The 25312-nt window shown below is 40.2% G+C and overlaps 1 protein-coding gene across 5 annotated transcripts in view; it reads right to left on the bottom strand.

The window, feature by feature from the left end:
* clcn5b (chloride channel, voltage-sensitive 5b) overlaps window positions 1-15019 on the bottom strand; it is a 30845-nt gene extending 15826 nt beyond the window's left edge. The window contains exons 1-6 of one of the 5 annotated variants that reach the window (XM_032499415.1): window positions 14723-15019; window positions 13607-13756; window positions 2379-2545; window positions 1767-1866; window positions 900-1087; window positions 36-158 (exon numbers count right to left, since the gene is read on the bottom strand). In XM_032499415.1, coding sequence (XP_032355306.1) covers window positions 36-158; window positions 900-1087; window positions 1767-1866; window positions 2379-2545; window positions 13607-13745 — 717 coding nt within the window. In that variant the 5' untranslated portion in view covers window positions 13746-13756; window positions 14723-15019. Of the gene's footprint in view, window positions 1-35; window positions 159-899; window positions 1088-1766; window positions 1867-2378; window positions 2546-5756; window positions 6025-13606; window positions 13757-13847; window positions 14261-14395; window positions 14475-14717 lie in introns of those variants that run through there. The other 4 variants (XM_032499416.1, XM_032499413.1, XM_032499414.1 and 1 more) reach the window with 4 other exon arrangements.
* Between the last annotated feature and the right edge of the window lie 10293 nt (window positions 15020-25312).

Consider the following 25312-nt stretch of genomic DNA (forward strand, 5'->3'; position numbering starts at 1 on the left):
TTTTAAATACATTATCATTCTGAGTGCAGTTTTACCTCTGGTATTCCTGAGCCACATGCATATGGAGCGAAGGCCCTGACCAGCACGACCGCCAGGAAAGCAAAAAGTAAAGCCCAGAAGATGTACATCAGGTAGTTCATTATGTAGGCTAATGGACCCTGCAGGGACACACAAAGAAAATAAATTCAATTTATTCAATTCAATTTAATTTGTAGTTTCAAATTACAACAGGAGTTATCTCAGGACACAGATGGAGCAAGTATAGACCACACTCTATAATTTACAAACCTAACAACTTCCCCCTCAGAAGAGCAAGCATTTGATGCGACAGTGGCGAGGAAATACTTCCTTTTTACAGGCAGAAATCTCAGACAGACCCTGGCTCTTGGGCAGGCGACAGTCTGCCACTGCCGGGTGGGGCACAGAGACACTGATACAGATATATGTAAAAATGTGTCTACCAAATGATTTCTTAAACCACTTGTCATAACAAAAAGAAAGATAAAAGCTGTATTTCATTCATTAGGCATCCTGGCTTAGCTGTGGTATTATATTGTGTCATGATAGCCTACAACCAGGAGGTGGAACTAGAGCCCCATTACCACTAGAGAGACACCAACATGAACATGTACATGAAATTGTCAAGAGTGCTCTAATGTCTAAGCAAAAACCTCTCTTCAAGCAAGAAAATAATGAGATATAATAAAACAGGCAGCCGCTGGATCATGACATGGAATTAATTCCATTTTCATACTTAATTTAAGACATTTGCATTTATTAGTCCAATTTTCCTTCTGCAAACATATGCTTGAGAAAGCTTGGCTACAATATGTATATTTCCTGGATCTAAGCGTGTAGAAGACAATTTTTACTCTGGATTTAATTGGTTGTCCCCTTACCTCCGATGTCCCCGTTATGAGCTCAGCCCAGCTCTGCCACTGTGGACACTGGTCCCTCTCCTGAAACGTTGTCTCGTTGGACGTCCAACAGCAGTGCTCGTGGTTGAACCAGAAGCCGATGAGACAAACCCCTTCCTTCATGTCAGTCAGCCAGTGGGCTGCGATGTCGATGCCGCCGGCTAAAGCACCTGGGAGAGAGAGAAGGATGCGTTCGGGACAAGGAGAAACATTTGTGCTGAGCATGCTTCCACTACATCCAAAAACACAGAAGCTAACTTTATAGTTCTGCCTACGTTAACGTGGACCGCCAAACATCCTTCATCATTTGTCACATTTATCCTTGTGTTCTGGGTCAAAACTAAATTTTTTTGCTGGTCAACATAATAAATATTCTTTTTCTTTAGAATTATGTCACCCTGCTGCCTATTTTCAGTGCTATTTTGTCACTTTGCACCTGCTGCCTGACACCACATGGGAATTAAATTCCAGCTAAAGCACAGGCAGCACAAAAACAAGAGGAACGGTATTGGCATTTTGTGTTCAGAAAGATTACTATCTTAGCTGATAACCAAATGCTGTACTGTCAATTCAACTCAATGTGCGGTAAATTTCAGGAAAGATATATCTAGGAGTGCAGATGGTTCAGGTTTACTTCCTTTGGCTTTGTTTCAACTTGCCACCCAAATACAAATGTGAGAAAAAGAGCATTCAAGGTCCCATGTTGTAAAAAGTGAGACTGAATTTGTTTTTGTTTTTTTGTTTTTTAAAAAGCAGGTCAAAGCATTATATACGGTTGAACATTTACATATCACATGCATTAAACAGAATGAGTCCAGACAACAGCTTGAGGAAATGTAAGGACACTACCTGACATGAGTCCCACTAGAAGCATGAGCAGCCATCCAGAGAAGGCATCACTGATGCTGTGCAGCAGAGCCACAGTCGACTGTTTGCTCTTATTGCTGATCTGGATGCACACAGAGATGAGAAGATCAATAATAGAGAGTGATTACCATCATCATTATATTATTGGGTTTCATATCTTAGAGTATATTACATTACATACGATGTCAGTGATACTTTACATTAATGTTACTGCTGCAGTGCTAGAACACAAGTCATGTAGTCAAGTAATGTCCTTTTAGTTTGTACAGTTTCTTCAACATTTGACTGTTCTTTGGTTATTAACACACCATGTTCTATTAACATAGAAAAACCAGGTACTATCAAGAGCAAACTGCATAACCTCAATTCTACAGTTTCTATGTGTGAATCTGTGGAGCTATAAATATAAACTCTAAGGAGGGCGTGAACAGAAGGATGTTAGACATGGTGGTTGTCTTGTCTTAAACGGATACCTAGAGAGCATTCGTGTTACAGGTATGACAGTGAAGTAAACAGTACCGAATAACAATAATCTAGTTATGGTTTTTACACACTTTCCCATCCTTAAAATACACACAGCGCTATTCTTCCTACCTCTCTGTGTCTGTCGCGGTCCTTGCTCTTCTCTCTGACCCAGTCAATGGTGTTGAAGTCTTCGTAGGTGCCCACCCCGGGCAGCGGGTCCTCCAAAGGGTCCACAAGTTTACTGGGGCCGTTACCGTTCATACCGGCTGCTCTGCTGCTGTGTTCCTCATAACCTCCTGGGGAGGGGGGAGGGACATGGAGCGAGAGAAACGGGGAAGAGAGAGATGCACATTAACATCCTCACACACAAATGCCAGCCTCTCTCTTGCTACCACATTGTTCTTGCCTTGTCATTATATGGATTTTGTTCTATTGTTTTCAGCCATGCTGTGTTTGGAGTTATTCAAGATACTATCATTTAAATATTTTAAGTGTGACTGCATGTTACTTGGGCCTTTTGTGGTCATAAAAGGACATACTTCCACAAAATGAAGGAACAAGTATGTATGGGAACTCCTTCACACACACAGTTCAGCAGTGTTTCCCACATAACATATACTGTTATTATACAGGGATTTGTTTTGATCTGCTGCAACACAGGGGCCCAGTGGGAACTGCTTTCACCATATGACAACATGTACTTTGAGTAGAGCCGGACCAAGGATTTTTAAGGCCGATACAACTATTTGGTTATTTCAAAATCTGATATTACGATATACCGGGACCGTGTAACAAAACAGATTTCCCTAACACTTATTTGTAGTTATTTATGAGTTCTCAGTAAAATAATGATTTGTTTTATTGTCACAACAGAAAAGAGGAACATCAAAATATATTAAAGTTCTGATAAATAAAATGTATGAAAATACAAAACACCGTACGTTTTTTTAAAATATTCATCATCATTTATTTGTTATTATAAATGACACTGACGAATGAATATTTATTAAAAAAAAAAAAAAAAAAAAAGGGCCATTATAAATGCCAATACTGGTAGTTTGGGAAATGCCTAATATCGGCCGATAATATGGGCCCGCCGATATATTAGTAGTAGCGGTTAACATGACAACATAAAGTGTTGGTTTGACAACTTGAGATAATCTAGCAAATAGATTTACAAACAAGCTAACCCAGAAAATCTTGACCTTTTATTTTATATAATGAATATACGTTTGTATTTGACAGAATTCATCTCTTTACAGAACATGTGCTCCTCCATAAGATGGATATGTCAGCAGCAACAATCTGGATGCACTCAGCTCTGAAGCCCATTTATTATTGTGGTTATTGTAACTGAACAAAATCAAATGGGGAGAACAGTGCACAAAGGAACAACAACAAATATCCATTGTGACCTACTGTTGTAATGTACATTAGATAACACTTTCCTTGACAACGCTGTATTAATGAGGGCCTGAGGCAAAGACAAACAAAGCTACGGGTTTGACTTCAGCTGCATTCTCTCAAGCTTGAGTATGTGGCAGCGTCTCAGCTACAGACAGCAACAATTACCAGACAGCAGCAACCAATCACAACCAGTTTTGTACGGAAACAGGAAATGACACAGGAAGTTCTGAATCATGTCAGGTGTAAGCAACCAACAACAGATTTGAAACAAGTCATTATGGGACCAAAACAATAATCATCAAAATAAAAATGGGTTTTCATTTGAGCGTAATAGAGGACATAATAGGATTGTAAAAATGTGAGGAAGTTTAGCAAGCTTATTGTGAGAAAAGACCCTGTTACTGAGAGAAGAAACTGACAATGCTGAACTAAAACATTAAGGCAATATTTCATCTCATGGGATTACTCAATTGTTGTCTTAGGTTTGCAGGAAGACAACATACTTCAAACAAAACCAGGAAATAACTATTTCTACATTTTAGGATTCCTTCACATTTTCCATTAAAAATGCTAAAATCGTAATCTACACCAGCCACATTTCCAACATAACACTTGCAGGGAGGAGAACATTGGCATTTATTAATACAAAAGAGTTTACACACCTGAGCTGACAAGTTGTACTGGTTGTAAACACCAAGTGGCTCACAGACAGACAGACACACACACACACACACTCTCTCTCTCTCTGCTTGTAATAACACCTAAAATCTAACTAGATTCTAGTGTTAGCCAGAACAATGTGGAGGGAAGATTAATGGAATAACAATCACACACTATTTCCTTTTATTTTAAGCCAATGTTAGGCCATAACTTAGCTTGTGCTAACAATTTGTTGTGCTGCTGGCATAATAAAGTTGTTATCCACCTGCTTTGTTGTAAAATGCATGCTGGGATAGGCTGTGGACCCCTAATAACCCTGTACAGGACTGGGTATGTCTAACAAATGAATGAATGGAAAATGTTTGGCTTGTTTGGCCGGCTAATGGCCATCAAACCTGTCTGAGAACCTTAAAAAATGTGAGGATGCAAAAATATTGATTCATCCATTATTCTTTACCAAGCTCTTTTGAATGTCCTTAATGTGACAGACACATTTCCCAACTGTTTTTAGACCCTCAAAGTCATCCCTGTAGAAAGAAATCCAGTATGAGCCATAGCCACATTTGTACCAGCCTTAGTTCATGTTATTGTTATTTATATAGTAAACACCTCAAGATGTCTCACCAAAAGTCATTGCTATCATAGAAGTGTGCTTTTTTCTATTTTTGGTGGATATACCACATTTAAAAAAACACAACTGTGACCTTTGCACCTTATTCATGATAGCCAAAACAAAGAGAGAATGCAGTCACATAACCCAAACACACTTGTAGAGAATAACAGGAATTTGTCATTTTCAAATAAAATCAGACTGAGGCCATCAGAAAGATATAAATATTCACTGCTCTATATAAAGTCGACTAAAAAGCAAAGACAACTAAAGAGAACAAGTGGTAAGCATCCCAGTTTGACCACAGCTGTAAAGTCATGTCCGTGTACATAAACAGAGACAAATCAGCCTCTGTTCAATCAAACTGTATTTCTATAGCACATTGCATACAAATCAATTTAACACAAAAGCTACAGTTGACCCCAAACATGCACTGGTAGGACACACAACACACACGCACGCACGCACGCACGCACTAGTACTGAAACATTAACCACATGAGTCAGGGTTGTACATGGTCTTAATGGTTAAACTCCAGTGTTAAGTTTAAAGGTATCAGCAGAAACACAAGACTCGTTAAAGTTTATAAAACCAATCACAAAAACATGGCTGCAGGTGAGAAAAAAAAAGAAAAAAAAATGTATGCAACTTGTTACTAAAGCAAGATCTATTTCAGCAGTCTGACAAAAGATGACTTTCTTCGTAAATGCATTTAAAACTTCCTCTGCATGAGAGCAGATTTAATCAGAAGGCAAAAAAAACAACTAGTAAAAGACATTGAAGCTACAGGCAAAGCTCTCCTATAAACTCTTCCTGGGTCCCAGACTCACCGTTTTCAGTCAGAACCTCCTCATCCAGGTGCTTAGTCCAGAACTCCCAGTCCATCTCTCCTTTCCTGGCCCCAAACACGACCAGCTGAGTATCCTCAGTCAGTGTTGAATCTCAAACTGGAAATCTCTTTGCTCCTCTGCACTCCTCTAGGAAGTGGACTCCGACAGAGCCCTCCCTTATTGGCCGGAGAGCTCTGGGAATGAGTTATGATTGGCAAATCTAGTCTGGGAAGTAGATGATGATTTGCTGAGCTGGTGGGAACTTGTTTTTGTATTGGTGCAGAGGGCTTGTGAGCTCTCTCGGATTGGCTGAGACGGCTCTCTGCGTTAACAGGAGGTCATTTTAGTTTAAAAGGTCTTGAGCCTTTGAATCCCGTGGGAAGGCTGTGTGATTCATCAAAAGCTCCTGGCTGGCTTGTGCAAACACAAAAATACACTGAAGAAAAGGTGAAATGTTTTGTTTTTAAAATCAGTAATATAAGAGAAAAAAAAGGACAAAGTTCACAAAATGAAGTAGTGAACAGAATGATGAAGTTAACATTTTGGAACTGAAATTAAACCACTAATCCTCACCGGGCTATTACTTCAGGAGAAGTAAGTTGCTTTACTTCCTGTCACACAAAAGGTCTGAGTTAGGCCTCCATGAGATATACAGTACTGTGTATCTAAAGTAGATAGGGCTAAACCACGATCAAATTCTTTTGCCACATTGAAACAAATTACATTAAAAGATTGGAACTGGACTGTGGCAACTCTTTAACCCCTTACTTCATGTCTGACGGCTCGATTTTCTTTGGAAAAACTGTCCAAAGCCAAACCCAAAGTTAACCACAAATGGCCCATTTCTGCAATGATTAAATTACGTGATTCATGTGAGTAAGTTAATTATAAGATGTTTCAGCTTATGGCCTTGGAAGTCCCCGTTAAAGGCAACAAGAAGCCAAGATGTTTCACAATATGGTTGCTCTTAATACTACAAGTTAACATAGACATTAAATTGACAGGAAGACAAAGTGGGTTGCCAATAGTAACGCTGCAGTCGTGCTTCACGGTTTCCTCAGAATCAATCAAGCATGTTAATTATTGATGCAACGTATTTTAATAGGCATCCGTCTACTTTCTATACTGTCCAGGGCAAGGAGCAGAAGCCTAACCTAGCATCCACAGAGTGGGGGGCAGGTGCACCCAGGCCAGGTTGCCGGTCTAACGCAGGGTTAACGGACAAACATGAGCATCTAAAAGGAAAACTGACAGTGCTAACATCTGGCCGCGCACGATCACCTCTTCACCACGTCAAATCATCAACATGGCGGTGCTGTGAAACAACCAAACACACAAGAATCCTGTCTACAACTTAAAATGCCACAAGCAAAGGTATATTTCCAAATGTACAGTGAAAACTGATCCAGTGTTAGTTCTTCTCAGAAAAATGGGTCAGCAACTCAAGAGTCCTCAGAGCAACTCTGCTCGTTTCCAGCAAAGGTTTGCATGCTGAGCTCAGCATTTACTCGGTTCCTGTCAGAGTGTGTCCTAATCTTACATTTTCACAGAATATCAAAACAAAACACCCACAGGGACACACACAGAGACACACACGATTTGTACCTTGCGCTCCCGCTTTCTTGTTGCCATGGGAATTGGCATTGCATGTGACCCCCGTGACGCTTGGCGACTACGAACAAGCATCTCTGGACCAGGTTGACGTCATTGCTCTGCTAAGCCCATGCTTTTTAGCTCATATTTACTGGGTCAGAGGAAAATTGAATAAAGACGGAATGTGCGTCTCTGCGGTAGAGTAAATATAGAGAGAAAGTTTTCCATGTGTTTGAAAGAAACTTTCAAATATGAGCATGTGATGTGATTGTCCTGCTGGAAACAGCCAACAGACACCTGGCTCAGATGTTACAGGGAAGGAAGCACTTTAAAGAATTTCTAATCTAAGTCAAGATTTCTTTTCACTGTGGTTTTGGACACATTGCCCAAACTAAGGTTAAAAACTTAAATGAACCTACGCTGTTTATTCAAACTACTTTTCTTTGAAACAAACGTGTGCAGCATTAAATATCAAAAAAGTGCTGAAATTGGCCATTGACTGCTCAATCATATTCTTAGTTGTGTTGTTTGAGCAGATATTTCCCAATTTAAAAACTGAAAACATTTGTTTGCACTGACACTAAATTGCTAAACACTTTCTGGTTCCTGCTCCACAAATGTTAGGATTTACTGAATTTCTCGGAATTGATACTGAAAAGTATTGTTATTTACAGCTCTATTTCAAAGGATACCCGAACCCGACACAACACCATGATTTATATTGTGAAATTCCTGCACCTCAGTGAGACGCTGGATGGGCGGGCTTATACTCTGCCCACAACATCTCACCAGGCGATTCCTGGCCTCATGAGTGGTCTCAGTTACAAAAAGCTTATGCAGGATGTAAGACTAAGACATTGATCAGAGTTCCTTGGACTGTGACTCATTCAGCGTTTGAGTCACACCTTTCAATCGTTATGTGAGCATGATTATGACCACAAGGCTTCCACAAATGCATTTTATTGAACCAGTGGAGCATCTTGGGGTTTACAAGTAAGTCTGCAATTGTACTGGCAGCTTCTGACTGCATGAGTGGGAAGAAAGGTACAGCAGTAAAAAGGAAGAATAGGTTAGCTCAGCAAATCCTTTCTTCCTTGCTAGGATGTTTTCTACTTCTACTCTAGGGGCTAAGTCCTTACAGATCAGCAGTTCAAAATGTCCCTGGAGGACCTTTACTAGGGCTGCACAATGAAAACTTTTTCCATCGTCATCGCAATATCCACTGGTGCAATAAACACAATGCGAAAGGTAGACACTAGGAGATTGTTTGTAAATGGAAAGAAAATATCAGTAGAAAATGGCACTATGAAACGTAACTGTCATTGTTTTTTATATTCAATCAATGTTTAATTTGTTCAACAAAACAGTTTTGGAAATGATTTCCTTTCTTATGTTATAAATTCAACAAGCAATCTGTTCTTAGCAGAATACTGAAAGCGGCTGAACTGAGTACACTTCTCATAAACATCTGTTTATCGCAAATAGTTTCGATATTGCAATATTCATTGTTTTTGCATATTTTCCTCATATTGCGCAGCCCTGACCTTTACTTCACCCACTTCCTGCAGAAGCCGGTGATGTGAGATTTTATGTAACGCATAAAGCAAAAAACTTCTGATAATCAAAGATAAGCGTTTCATTTAACAGCTTGTTGGTCTTCTTCAAAGAAAAACGTGCAATCGCCCTTCTTAGCATGAAACAATGCTTTCCCTTTCTGTTATTAACTTGACCGTTCACTCATTTCTTTCCTATTTTCTCACCTCTTCTGTTTCCTGTTCAATGCTACATGACCTCGTAAAGTAGACTAAATAAAAAAAAAAAAACTATCTCGATCAAACCAGAAAGTGAAAAAATTAGTTTCAAGGCCTGGGCTGCAGCTCCTTAGCCTTCTCTCTCTCTCTCTCTGCTTCCTCTTGTAAACAAAACATTACGACAATGACAGGGGTCAAATGGTTTCTTACACTGTACATTTTAATGAGTTCAAGTATTCTAAGAAAATGATGGGGACAAATAAGCAGCACAGTGTCTACACGTTTTTTTAGTCTGAATGTATTTTGGCAGTTATCACCTCGTTTCAGTCTACTTCTTGTTCAAAAACTAAAACACAGGAGGCAGAAAAGCCAGGCGGCCAGGACAAGCAGTGACATGCTTCCCTCCTTTAGACGGCAAAGGCTTTCATGGAAATGGTGGTCTTTCAAAACACAACACACCATGTTGGATGAATGAAATAGCAAGGAATGAAATGCATAAAGATTAAAGAAAGAAAAAAAACGTTTACATTTATCTGATCCCTAAACATGAACCGAGTGATTGTTATGATGCCTTTACCTATTGAAGGTTTTTTATACTGCAGCCGGGGGCAACCGCCCAAGAACACCTTCCCTTCAAGATGCATTCTTCTATTGTACTCGCTCCAGATTGTTTAGACTCGGATTGAAAGCCACACCAAATTGTTGGAAATGTAAGACAGAGGGCGGCCAATAACTCCATGTCCTATGATACTGTGATTAGGTCCAGGAATTGTGGACCGGGATCCATGATAACTAATGTCGGACTGCAGGGACCCAGGTTCTATTCTGCCCAGATTATTTGTCCTGGGAGATCCTATGCAGAAAAGATAAGCGCATAAGAAGCTGGGTCCAGACAAGTTTAAGGATAGACAGATAGATTGTTTTAAGACAGAGTTTTCCCTCGGTTTGTAGAAGATTTAGGTGCACATATTTGATGGGGGTTTAGGGGTTATCAGTCAAGATAATGTTTTGTTATTTAATAAAAAATATTGCCAGATTGAATGTCTTCACTAGAATATTGGGAAAGAACTAAAGCTTTCTGGAGTCCTCTTGTAAATTGTATGTTTTGTATAATGTTTTTTTTTTTTTTTAAATGAATAAAAGTGTTTCTACAAAGAACATCTTGATTGCACACTAGTTGTTGACAGAGGAATAAGAGTCCCACTATACTGACATCAACCCAGGCCAGTGTTTGCACAAGCAACACCTCCCAGGCAAAACTCTGCTCTCTGAACACCGGAGGTGAATTAGTCCCGGAGCAACAGGTTACACAAGGCTGAGCGATTACGACGGCACTAAGAATTACTTTTAAGAAGACTTGCTTGGCAACGAGTTCAAATGCGCGCTAATGACCACTGTCAACTGCCACGAGAGGGTCAGAAAAGAGGACGTTGCTATACTAAAGCAAGCCGAGACACTGTTTTCAATGAAGTGTCACAAAAGGCGGTTTTACTGCTTAAGTCTGTTTAGATCCCAACCTGGAGTGTGTTCACTTACAGAGACAGAGCTAGAGATACGTCATTCAGCCCGAAGGAAATTAAGGTATACAATAGCTTATACACAACATACATCCACATAGGCACACAGACATATGACATCCACGCACACATACTACAAAAATACAAAGAAAGATATCAATAGTGTGCCCTTACAGTAAAGTTTGATTGTAGCATGTTTAAAAAGGAGCAGTGTGGAAGAAATGCAGAATAGCTGCACAAAGCACCATCTGCCATCACAGATAAAAGCACCATTTCCTTTTTTATTTTTTTTTACTGTGATCTAAATCTTTAATGATGAACTCTGCACGGTGCAGGGTGAAATTAGAGGCGAAAAGCCTCCTGATCTCCCCAGAGCCCGACACACAATAACCAGTCTGAGACTACACAGCGAAGCACTACTGTCAGATGGAATCCTCACAACTCCAGTTTTGAGGATTCTTGTGTTTCTACTTGAACCAACACCCCCCCCCCCCCGATTTTTTTTCCCACACCACTGTGTCATTTTAAAAATGCATGGCTGTCGGTTATAAAACAAAGCTGGGTTTCTTCACTCCACACAAAAAGCTGACAAAAGTGGAATCACATGGTTCAAGCCAAGAGAAGCTGCTCCCATTGAGAGAAAAGCTTGCCTCCTGACTTCCTTCCTGTTGGCACAGTCTTATCTCTCCATTTCGACCAGTGTGGGAGGAGATGGGTGCTGGTGATGTCACAGTGACATCAGTAGTAACCAGGCAGCGGGATATCACTGTCTGACTGTGCTTTCTTTTGAAATCATTTGAGGTCATATTTCTAATGCACTGGCTTGTCCTGATAGTTTGAAAAAGCAATCTTCTTTAAGGTCTCTTTTTGACAAAGATGTTACGAAGAAAAAGGACAGACTTTTTTTATGATGTCATGATGACGACAGCAATGACCGGGCAACATCTCACAACACATTTTCCATTGCACTTTCAATGCAACTCAAATTGCTTTTAATATGCTGACAAAAAGCATCAAAATTCTTGAAGCTGCCTTAGTGAAGAGAAAACACAACAGTGGTTACATTGTGTCTTCACAAAGCAATTTTTCCACAAAAGGAACTATTTAAGCTACTTTCAGACCAAAATCAGCAATCCGGTGATTTGCCACATGTTGTGCTGCGGCACAGAGGCAGTGATGTTCCCCGTTTACTGTACGGGATTCTCACAGCGCCTCAATCCACACTGACAAGTCTGAATACAGGTTACATGATTGGCCACTACAGCGTGATGTGAGGTTGCGTTTCTCCAAAAGTCGAGTTGGCCGCATCTTTTAACCGCAGGCCCGTTCCGTTTTAAGTTTCAAAAAAAGGAACCTGAATCACTTTGAGGGAACTCTCCAAAGCACAAATTAACCATAATACATCTGCAGGAGGTTAACAGGGCTGTTAATCAAAACCAATGACTGAACAATAACTTTTCCAGGAGCTGCAAACTTTACAAAACAAAAGGCTAAAAACCTTTGTTCTAAAGCCAAAAATGAAAATTGCCAAACGTTCTCTCTAGTTTAAGTGCTAATTTACTAATTCTTCACTTGATATTTCTTCTGGATCTCTGCTTTAAATAGCTACCATGAGGCATCTCCATGGTGAATTGCTGAGGTGTTACACGGATGTCATGATGACATAAGCATAGCAGCCATCAATCATTAATGTGATTGAAATCTCTTCATTGGTACAATAAGAAGTTATAATACTGTAAGCCTGTCATATCCAGCCATTTGGAGGTTGTTGTACTAAGGGGCAGTCACATTAACAAGTTAAGATTTCATCATCAGTAACCAGGCGGAAGTGTGAAGTCAACCAAAATCAGGTTGATACAGTAAGTTTCTCTCTGTGTCGCCCTGTGTGTTTCTGTGTGTGTGTGTGTGTGTGTGTGTTTAGTTTGTGATTATTCAGAATGACCATGACTCAGTAAAAGTATGTGACACACACTGTACCCAGGGATTACAGATATAACTAAACAGTAGACTTAAAGGTTCTTACAGCCACCCAATGTTATTAGTTATTACAAATTCTACCTTGAAAAACACTGTTACAAGAATACTTTGAGAACACCATAAGACATAATAATAATAAAGTGAGATCAACAACTCTGCAGCAGTAAAACAACTCATCATAGCCTGTGCCATGACTACAACTCTGAGGTTAGCAACTTAGCCACACAAGCATTTATAGAATTTCTTTCTTTCAAACAACGACATCAGGTCCCTTGTCAATCTCTTGTTGAAGGTCATAAAGTTTAACGCCTCTAATCCCTCAGTTCAAACAAAACAAACGAGGGTTCAAAGTAAGTATGTTTGATGAAACATTTACTGCCACCTGCAATAAAATATAATACTAATTCAAACAAGTGAGCCATGACAGAGTGACGGGTCTCGGAATTTAAAACAGGTAATAAAAGATGTTATATTACCTAAGATACTAGGTGGTCATGGTCACTGCCTTAAACCTTCAAGCAGTGGTGAAATGTAACAAAGCACATTTAAGTACTGTACTTAAGTACAAATTTGAAGTAAGTACTTTACTTGTGTCTTTCCATTCCACTTTCTACTTCTACTCTACTACATTATAAAGAGAAATAGTGTACTTTTTACTCATATTTACACACATATTACTTTTTACTCGTATTTTCAGTGTGGTAGGCTATTAGTAATTTTAATTAAGTAAATGATCTGAATACTTCTTCAGCCACTGCCTCAAACTCACCCCACTTTTGACTTTTAGATAGTGTAGTTCATGAAGTTGGTTCAATACAACAGTTTGAATGAACTTTAAGATTGTTTCTGATAGTAGCCTATCCTAAAAGTCGCCCAACAGTTTTGCAACCACAGGCATATTTCGATTTTTTTTTGTGTTTGCATACAATCTTTAGTTGGAAAAGACAACAAGTCATGCCAATACTATTGAAAATCCCTCCTCCAGCAGCAAAATCAATGTCTGCGCAGTTACCTGAGCTGAGAGGGGGGTCGTCGTCCGTGGTGGAAAAGTCCAGTGTGGCTCCTGCAATGTCCACCATCTCGTCATCGTCGTCGTCGCTGGGCTGTTGGAGGCTGTCAAAGCTCCCGGTGCGGTAGCCGGGGTTTTCCATCCCTTCAAATCCTGTTACACAAGGAGGACAGAGTCCAGTTAGCAATTAGCGACAGCGTCTGGGATTTAACAACTGCAGGGGTAATTAGCCTACTAGCTTTACCTCTTGCACTGTCGGCTGAATATTTTCGGTACAAGCTCACCCAAAACTGAAACATTGTCACCGTATGATAGCAAAGCCAAAGCGACTTCTTTAACAGCCACTCTCCTTGTTTAATTAACTTTAACTCATAAAACAAATCCTAGGTTTGTGGGCTCTTAGGAAACAGCCGACTGGGACGCCCACACTGGTCCTGCCAGACGGCGCATCGCAGCGCAACTCCAGTTACACTACAGGGACGTTTTCGCAACCATTTCCGCAGTTTCTCTGCTCTTTCAGTTATTCGTTAGATAGCACTGAAAGCAGCTGGAGAAACACCCTTACACAATAACATAAAGAAGACGAATAGCCTAACGACAAATGAGATAAGCGTTTAGCCGTTAAGCCGTCTACATATGACCAGCGGTAATACCGCTCAGCGATGGTTGTTCCACTTCTTTCTTTCTTTTTTTACTTTTCGAGAGCGGTGAACAGCTCGGAGGAAGCTTTCCTTGATGTGGCGCGCTGCTTAAAGTTCAAATCATTTCAACTTTGACATCGTTGCCGCTGACCGTTAAAAGTTGGTTGAGGTAGCCATAGTTGAAGGGGTAGCCACGACCGAGTATATATATTCATATCTATCTATGGGAGCAGTTAAGATGACGGCGGCAGCGGCATCGCTGTGCTATAATACACACTGCTTCCAATGGCTCGCGCGGCGTTAACCAGCGGCAAACCACGGTTTCTGCACTATGCTCTGCTACCTCGCGGTTTTACCGCTTATCATGCAGCTACTCTTATCACAAACTGACACAATAACCCTTCGGCTAACTTAGTTAAATGTCACGTGTAGTTTTAAACATAAAGACAAAGGACGCTAACTTAAGGCCTCACTTAACCTGTGGCGAGAGAGAAAGCCGCCGTCCAGCTCAGGGAAGAAGTCTTGTGACTCGAATTTGCTTCGCCGCCGTCTTCTTCTGTAGGCTGCTAGCGTCAACTTAACGCTCCGCAGCGGCTGCTCCTTGAAGATCCTGCGTCATTCTTCGTCCCAGAAACGACGACGAGGTGTACTTAAGGAGGCAACAGTACAACATTAGCTAGCTATAATCGTCAGATAACATTACCCAACATTACGAAATAGAATACGACTGTCCGCAGTACGTGTCTTTGCCACTTAAAAATGAAAACACCAATCCAGCGTCAAGGTACCAAGAATTAGCTACAACTTCCGTTTACGAAGTTGGTAAAGCTACGGTACACAATTTTTGCCGAGTTAATAACATGGAACATTTTACTATCATAGCTTAATATCTCTTTTAATTACAGTAGGTAATGTGTAGAATTACGTTTTTACTTTTTTTTTTAAATGCAACATTGTACAGTTTTATTTTGAAGGCCAAACCATTAAATTTCCGGTTTTACTACCTTATGTGACAGACGCCTTGACACGAGCATCTGTGCTCTCAGGAAAATCAGCCGAGTCCAGAGCTATGCTCTCCAATTGGAGCAGTTCGACTAATCGGTCATTTGTTATGTTCACTGCATATGAATATTATTTAGTAGCATAATGAACAGGAACATTAGATGTGCTACATATATTAACTTTTCATATTGATAAATAAAAAGTCAATTAAATTAATATGTAATTCATATGTGAAAAGTATAGCTTAGGAGGGGAAGTCTCTGTGTGCCCAGTCGAGGTGTGGCATCTCATCAGTACCACTAGGATACATCTTAAATATCTGTTGGCATTAATTTACAAGATTTTTGTCAGTTATGTGATTTAATTACATCGAAAATGCAATTAATTTGCAATTTATATCACATGCCAATAAATAATTTATTTGTGGATACAAAAAAGATGAGTGTTTCATGGAAGATCTTGAAGTAATGAAAAGAGTCAACAGCAAAGACATTAGTCTCTGACAATGCATGATCACCGAGAATACATTAATATTGTGCTTATTAGTTTTAGTATATGTTCAGCTGTGATGATGGTTTGTAATGGACCATGTCAATGGGATTTAAAACCGTTAAAGAGCGACACTTTGTGGTCATCTGTAAACATGACCCATCGTTCACATGTGGATACAAGCACCAATATTGGTACAATTACTCAGTGGGTAGTGCTCTTTCAAAAAAGTACGTTAGCCATCGCAAAAAAACTTCATGTGAGCCACGGCGGCCATTTTATTTTCCGCCATAGCCAAATTGTGTATATTTGCATGATATCTCAAAAAAACATTTAACACAAGGGTTAAAGTTGTGTTAAGTTATGTTAAAGTTGAACTGTTAAACCCTTTACATCGTTTCCTGGATGTGACTTGGACAGTGGAGAGGTGCCCCACAGCCAAATTGTTTTACAATGTTATTGTGTCCCGTTTGTTGCAGTGATGGGCTGTATTTTGCAGTATGCTAAAATAAAAATACAGTTTACAACACTATGTTCAGATCTTTGCTTACATAATCTTGGATTTTGTATTAGCAGTGAGAATGTTGAGCTGACATGAAAGATTTTTAAGTACAACGATGGTGTGAATTTTGCTTAATTAGCAGGTACATTGAGCATGGAATATAGACATTTTGCGCAATATTTCTGTATGTTCTTAAACCTTATTTTATGCTTGATGCACAGATTTAGAGAAGTGTTGTAAAATTAAAGGGTTAAACAACTTAAAATATATTGTTTAAATGTACAATTACAAATGTCACCATATTAAGTTTGTACCTAAAATTAACAAGTTAGGGCACATCACCTTTTGTGTTTAATAAACCTAAATACAAATTAATTAACATGATCATTCTATGTTAATATAACATAGAATTATGTGTTAAGAAAACTATAATTTTTGTTGCATGACTAAAAAGGTTATGTTAAACCGACATAAATTTCCTTTCAAATAAGACTCATTTGACACATTTATTTTATGTCTAGTGTATTCAAAACATTAATGTTATCCTACTGTACTAAATTAAAGTATTTGAGTGCAATCAGTTACCAAAAAATAGGTGTCAACAACCTAAAATATATAGTTAAAATGTACAATTACAAATGTGTCACAATATCTTAACATATTTGTGTTGTTTGCACACAAAATACTGTTTGGAAAATTAAAAATGTTATGTTAAGTCAACTGTAAGGCTTTAATACGCATTAGTTATTTGTACACAAAATAATTTTATTCTGTCACATAATTATGTTTGTGTTAAAAAAAATATAAATTTTGAGTAGAGTAAGCAAATAGGAATATAGTTGAGTAATTACACTAATTATGTTAACTTGACTTTAAAATTACAATACAAAAGTGGTGTTTGTACATAAAATTAACAAGTTATGACAATATTATGTCATTACTTTTTGTGTTTAATAAACATATAAATACACATTAAGTGACCTGATTATTCTATGTTAATATAACATAGAATTATATGTTAAGAAAGCACAAATTATTATTGTTGCATGACTAAAAAAGTTATGTTAAAGTGACATAAATTTTCTTTCAGATAAGACTCATGTGACACATTTTTTTTATGTATAGTGTACTCAAAAATATAATGTTACCATACTGTACTAAATTAAAAGTTTTGAGTGCAAGCCGTTTCCACAAAATTTTTAGGTTGAGTTAGTGAATTCGGATTTACAGTGTATAACAACTGACACACACACACACACACACTTGTTTATTTTTGAATTTTGTTTTAAAAAAACAAAGACACACACAGAATTGTTTATTTATTTTAAAGATTATTTTTGGGGGATTTTCAGCCTTTATTTTGAAAGGACAGCAGAAGACCCACTGTGTCTAGGAGTAACCCTCTATGTATGGGCGCCTGTTCTACCGCCTGAGCTCCCCGGGCGCCCCAGCATTGTTTATTTTTGAATGTTCTGATGTCACCTTGTGTTGGAATGTTCCTTTTTGATGTTAGATGACAGGCCGGTGATGTCACTGAGGTCCATCAGAACCTTCATATACAGTCTTTAAATGATCATTCTACATACAATCAACCAGAGAGGCGTACTGCAACCACAGGAAGGAGAAACAAGTCCAGGAATATCAATTCACCATGGAGCTGCAGGACAATAACGTTGAATTCCTCCAGTTAAAAATAGAGGATCTCACGTTGAAAGTTACACAGCAAAAGATGCACTTTACTAAAGTAAAGTCGAACATTTTGAAAATAAACTTTCTAGACACCAAAGTCAAGGCTCTGGAGAAAGAGGTGAAAACTCACAAGGAGAAGGCGGAGGAGTGGAAAGCCAAGCTGCGGTTAAGTCGAGATGAAGTGGCGCGCATCAGCCTCGATAAGGCCGAGCTCCTGCTAGCATTTCAGGATTATAGAGGAAAAACCGAGTCAGAACTCCGACAGCAGAAATGTGACTGCGAGGCCAACACCAGGAACACTATAGAAGAACTGAAGAAGCATTATGCAACTGAAATAGGGAAGATGCAACAGGGGCACGACACGAGGCTGGCGGAGGCGAAGGCGGCGTGCCGAAGACAAACGCTAAAGCTAAAGATCGCCAAAGAGTGGTCACAAAGACAAGCTGCCGAGTTGGAAGAACTTCTAGCTGTGCCGCCCCAAGGGGAGACAGATTACAAAGACAGAATGGACGACTTACGCTTACAGATATTAGAAAAAGACATGTTTATCAACAGAGAAGAAATATGGAGGAAAAACGAGTTAGTGAAGCAGAAAGAACTGGAGATGAACATCGAAATGCTGAAGAAGACAATCACTGATCTTGAGAAGAAGGAAGATCTCAGCGAGAAGGTCTCCGCGTTGGAGAACATGATCCAGGACAGAGAAAATGTCGTCAGGGAGAAAAACCTGGAGATATCTCATCTGATGAAGGTCAACAAGGAACTGAAAGAGGATTTGACAAAAGAGGACAACAACGCCGTTTGGCCCAATAAATTAAAAGAAGTGAAGGACAACCTTCACTATGTCAAGGAGGACCTGAGAGTGGCGCAGTCTGAGCTCAATGACACCAGAGAGCGGCTGAACAAGACGCTCCGGGAGAACGACGACCTGGGAAAGACCATCTCCAATCTCATGGACAAAGTGAGGAGATGTGAGCCAGACCTGAACAGGGAGCCAGAGAAGAACAAGAACCTGACCACCGACGTCATGCCCTTCAAGGCCGATCTGCCGGCGTGCATGGACTTCACCTCCGAGCCCCAGACACTTGTAATTAAAGTCCTCGATGTCAAAAGAAACCCCACGGACACCAAATCCAAAGTGCAGATGGATGGTAACAACGAGATAGGGCTCAGACAAGCCTTTGCAGCCAAAGATCAGCTGATCGACAGTAACAGTGGGTGCCACCAGAACTCGTCCAGGGCGGAAAAACTTTGCCAGCAGCAGACCTTTCAGAGAGAGGTGCAAAGCAACCAGGACCAGAGTTCCCTCATCAGACAGGTCCACGACATGACCGTGGAGCTGGACCATTTCAAAACACAACTCAGAGAAACAACTCGGCTTCTTGAATTGGCGAGAAGGCCGCGGCTGCAGAAAGTAAAGTCATGGTTAAAGAAAAAAGTCTTTTCAACAAATAAGGTTACTCCAATTGACGTAGAGGAGCCCCCGTCCCGTCTCCCGGGGGACCATACTGTGCATCGCCGTGCAGACAACACATTGTTTTCAAAGCCACGTCCTGATCCAGAGGACGGCATCGATCACGTCCAGCCGTTTGTGGAAAGTGATTTACAGATAGTTGACGTCTAAGATGCGGCTGATTTCTGGGACCATGGTTACCTGGTTCTCAGATCTCTGCAGGCTAAATCCAGACAGCTAGCTAGACTATCTGTCCAATCAGAGTTATATTTACTACGAACACACACACACACACACACACACACACACACATACTGTTGGAATTTAAAATGTTATATGTGCTTAAACATTGTGTACATTTCAGCTAAAAGGCAAAAGCAAATTGTCAACATAAATGAAGACATGTTGTTCATGCCTTAAATTGTTTTGCAATACTTCTGTTTTATAATATGAGATGTTCTGGTACATTCTGTTATGACCCAGCTCTGCTAAATGTGTCAGAAGCAGGATTGATGGTTTGGAACCATCCTGTCTCTGGTTGCAGTTCCTCTTCCCCGCCCAACTAAAGGGCAGCAAGTCATGTTATCTTTTCTCTGCAGGTCCTGAAAGGGTCATAAACTTTCAGTCACATTCCAACTGAAAGATAACGAATAAGCACATGAACATATACCACTGTGACCAGGAGACCCCACCCTTAGTGAATAAGACCAGGTGAGACAAAGGAAGGGGAGAGCTGTGATAGCTTGATCCAACTTTGTCTCATGATATCCTCGAAAATAAAAAGGATTCACACATCAACATCTGAGATTCTGACTACTAATTGACTGAACCCTGAGAGTGGAGCAGGATTTAGCTCCAACAATTTGGCATCCAACGTGGGGCTCGTGGAAGGCACGGACCCATCCTTGAGTAAGTGAACAACTAGGACGGGAAGCGTCTCCACATTCAGCCCGGGCACTGAAGAAAGGTAAAGCAGAACCTGTTAACATCAAATCTGCAGCATTGGATATGTACAAAATCTGAATGTGGAACATGCCTGTATCTTAGTATCTTAAAAAGGGATACATTTGTGATAAGATATTGATATGTGAAAAAAGTTAAATGTTGATGTGTAAAATATAGTTGAAGTTGGGAAAACGTAGTACTTGCTAAAAATAGGTACGAAGATGTAGTGCTTACAGGAGGATTTCACTTGCGCGCGGGATATTTTTTCCATAAAGTGAGCATGAAGGGCACCGCTAAATTGGAAAAGGAGTAGTGGGAAGAGTAGTAGTTTATATACCAGATGAAAGGTAGTGTATTTAAAAAGAAATACATGAAGGTGTAGCGTTCGGGTGACGTGAATAGTAGTTTCTGTAATTGGGTAATAGAAACGAAGGTAGTCTGAAAAATAAATGAAAAATAACAAAAAAAGGAACAGTATGGCGGAGGCTAAGATGCATGAGGAGGGTTGGTTAGAATCAGGACCGTGGTAACGTTGAAACACGCGGCCATGAGCACTCCTAAAGACAAGGATGTGCGCACAAAACAAGCACAGGACATTTTAGATCCTGTAGTACAAAAAGACCCAACAAATACTGAGAAGCCGTGGTTCCGTCCACTGTGGGACGGAATGCATAAATTATAGGATAATATAACCAAATTAGAGAACAAAGCCAAAACTGTGGGTTTTACAAAATAGATATGTATGTAACATCCTTATAGTCAAAAACATAGGACTCTAAAGGTAAGAACCTTGAAAAATATCCCATGAGTAAAATTATGTGGGCAGATCCAATGCTGGAAATGGCGGCCATCTTGGAAAATGGTGGCCATTTTGAAACATCAAGTGGCTAATGTTATTTTTCATGTTATTGGCCCCAGAAGGATAACCACACCAAATTTGGTGCTTGTATCCACTTGTGAACGATTTCCCCCCCTATCTGCCCCACTAAAGTTTACAGGGAATGTGTGTGGAGACACTTATGTCACCCTGGTTTATGTCTAGAGCTCTGATAAATCATTGCGACCGCTTTTCCTTCATTACTTACCATGATGCCTTGTTTCTCTCTGCGCACCTCCCACTCATTCATCTTCTTCTTTTTCTCCACTCCACCACTCTGCCCCTGCTCAGTCCAACATAAACATGTCTCCACCCTGCCTCCCACGGTGGTTTTTTCTCATTCATTCAAGTTCTTTATTTGTTGAAGGGATATTGTTATAATAAAATCTTTCTTCCTCCATTATTTCCCACCTTTGTTTTCTGCTTTATACCCATTTCACTGTTTTATTTCTGTTCACATTCTTAGATGTGGGTCACTTCACCTCGTCTGTGCACTCATTCATGCCTCCGTGTTTTGTCTTTCATCCTTCTCTCTATCTCTCTCTTTTTTTTTTTTACAGCTTTCCTTACATTCCCATCAGTCCTCTGTTCTTTAAACTGGGTCAGACAGAAGAATGCACACCCACGCTTCCCCCAAAACACAGATTCTTCACTTCTGCGACAGCTGTTTTATTTATCATCTCCACAGAGCAGCAATCCCTGACCCTCCCTGTCTCTGTGAGGCCAAACATGACCAGTTCTCTCATCTAGTTTTCAGTTTTTATTAATGGCTCCGGCTCTAGGTACCATTAAAAGTACCACTCAGTTGCCAGATCCACATGTCCCTGTCTAAAACAACATTATCACGCCGCTCCGTGCGTCCCCTCAGGAGGTTGAGAGATTGTTTCAGGATGAGATGTAAAAAAGAAAAGAAAAAAACATTTCTCACGCAAAACAGGCTTTTAGAATTTCTTGTGGTTCTTAAAAATGCCAATTAGGTTCCTTCCTACAATTAATGAATCATCTCTTGCCGGCATCACACATTAGGGAAGCACATTTTGGCCAAGAAAATAACTTAAAACAGATGAAAAGGTATGAGTGATGAAAATATAAATGGTAAGTGAAAAGGAACAATTTCTCAATTTGCAAAAAATGGAATGTCACACTAAGTAAAACATGATTTTATATTTTTTTATATTTCATTTTAACGCCTCGGGATCCCCCAGTTGGAGCTGGTTGATGTGGCTCGGGAAAGGGAAGTTTGGGGTCCCCTGCTGGAGCTGCTGCCCCCGCGACCCCATACCGGATAAGTGGATGAAGATGGATGGATGGATTTAATTTTTAAGTCCTAATTTTTATTTACCATCTCCATAACTCAGTTTTAAATTGTATGTCAAATGTCTAATGTGTGGGAATTTCTCCCGTCTAGCGTTGAGATCATATGTCGCAGTCAGCTCTCTGGCGCCACGCAGTTCAAAGTACATATTACATTTTGGCAAATATTCTACGGAAGCCTTCATGTTTCAAAAAGCCAATTAAGGTGACCAGATTTCTCTGACAAAATCCGGGGACATTTTCAGCTCAGAAGCAAATATACCTCCAAAACACGTCATGCTTTTATTTTTGTAAAACTTTAAACGGGGACACTTGACCTAGAGCGGTTTCCCCCAACAGACAACATTATGGAAAGGATTTCTAAGGAGGTCGACCTTTCTGTAAAAGATTAAGATCCTTTTTTAAAACATAAAAGTCTGTGAAATTGCGTTGGCTAAACCCACCAGACTCCATGCAAATAATCAGTGATTTTAGCATCGTAAAATAAAGCTTTCTAAAACATCTCTCAGCTTGTCTTGAGCGACTATCGGCTACGTTTGGTCAGTGTTTTCTTTCTTTCATTCAAATTTCGGGTCTGTCAGTCACAGTGAAAACCGGGGACATTTCCGGGGACAGGTCACCAAAACCGGGGACTGTCCCCGGAAACCGGGGACATTTCCGGCGACAGATCCAGCCGGGGACAGGTCACCAAAACTGGGGACTGTCCCCGGAAACCGGGGACGTCTGGTCACCCTAGCCAAGATGTCATCCACGTCTTCATCCAGCTGTACCTCCGGCGATCACGTCCGTTCGTTTCATTTTTATTAATTGTGAAATGTTATCTAAAGATTGGGTAAGTACTACAAACTGTCGACGTTAACCGTGTTTCCTTCTTCAAACTTGCCAGGGCCGGGAAGCGACAATTCCCATTAGAAACACCTGTGAGTCGATCATGTGACAGCGAAAAACGCGAAGGCGGAGCAGTACGTCCTGTACGTCCCTTACCAGCTAACGTATTTCAAGATGGCGCATGAATACGGAGAGTCTACCCCAGGCTATGCAAATGTAAAATTTCAAGCCAATAGGAATACTCGGAATTGATTGTGGTGATAAATATTCATGAAAAAAGGACAAGTTTGTGAACAGGCAACACATAGTTTGATAATGATCAACTAAAACCTACACACTGCACCTTTAAACTGTGGACCTTTGGGGGCCGGGTTGACTCAGCTGGTTGCTTTGAATGGGTCTCTGGCCCCCAGCTGCTCGGACCCCCACACCGCAGGACCCCCAACATGTTTTATTGAGCCCTTACTTTCCTTAAATGAGTCTCCTCCACACGTCTCTCCGGCTCCCGCAGAGCGGCTCCACGCAACGACTGCAGCTCCGGCACTCCACTTACCCGCCGACCTCCATTTGCCCTCGGCCATATTTACCCAACCGTTCCACCCCATTCAAGGAACAGTTCCCCAGGAGGATGTAAATCACAACAGGACACGTGAAGCTAGTTTAAAATACTATTATTATTATTTATGGTACTTTTTTTCTCCTCGAGTGAGTGTTTTTGCAGTTACACAATTTGTAATGCATTTTACAAAATCAAAAAACAAAAAAATGACATGAACAGAAGAAATATTCTCTTAACGAGCAACGCTCGTTCCTCTCTTGTCGAGTCAAGAAGTTTCCAGTTGGTTTAGAAAATGACTGTTATAATACAAGAATACACATCATATGTACAAACAGAACAGGTGTATGTGGACACAAAAGCTCAGGGTTGTTTGGTATTAAAACAGCAGCAACCGTCTGACGGAAAAGAGGAAAAAACCAAGTGTAAAACTAACTTTTAATCAACTTTAAGCTGCAGATTTGCTCGATCAACCAGTGAAACTGATAAAGCGGAAAATGATAAAGTGTTTTTTTATTTCACTTCAGCAAGTCCACCTTTTACCAGCCAAAATATACACATTCCCTCTTTCAAATCCCTCCCATCTCTCTTAGAGCTGCAGTTTTTTTTTTGTTCTTTGTTTGATTTACTCAGACAGGCAGTTCTGAAACGTGTCCGGTCCAAGGTTTAGGAAAGCGGTTAAAGCTCGGGAGACTTTCTTTGGCAACGTCGCAAATCACGACGCGTCAAGGCAGGTTAAAGCACAAATTGAGTTCAGAAATTGAGAAAGCAAGATTGAGTTTCTGTCTGTGTTTTGTACGGAGCCAGTGAGAATTAAAAAAAATAATTCTGGCGATCCATTTAAGCCTGATTTAAGTTGTTTTTTTCTCCTGTGTTTCATGACTTTAGAATAGGAGACAAAGGTTATGCCAGGCCAAAATTGGAAGTTTTTGCCAGGTGAAAATAAACCACACAACCACACCACCACACACACCACACCACACACACACACACACACCACACACACACACACACACACACACACACACACACACACAACACACACACACAAATCTCAAATCTATGCAAGTTAAATTTAAACGTAAATCCAGCAGCCGTTAAGCTTAGCTTAGCATAAAGACGGGAAAGAGCTAGCCTACATGTACCATCACCTCTAAAGCTCGCTAATCACAGCATCATATCTTGTTTGTTTATAGAGCGTTTTGAACAATGAGCTTTAGCCAGATTTTCTTAGCTTTGGACAGAGCCGAGCTAGCTCTTTCCCCCAGTCTTTATGCTAAGCTACGCTAGCATGCAGCTGGCTGAGAGTGGTATTAATCGTTTCATCTAACTCAACATAAAAAATGTCTGTGAGCGTTCTTTAAACTACAGTCTCCAGTGAATATTAAATGCATAAATTACATTCAACTGGGA

The sequence above is a fragment of the Etheostoma spectabile genome, chromosome 19 (assembly GCF_008692095.1).
Source record: "Etheostoma spectabile isolate EspeVRDwgs_2016 chromosome 19, UIUC_Espe_1.0, whole genome shotgun sequence".
Taxonomy (NCBI): domain Eukaryota; kingdom Metazoa; phylum Chordata; class Actinopteri; order Perciformes; family Percidae; genus Etheostoma; species Etheostoma spectabile.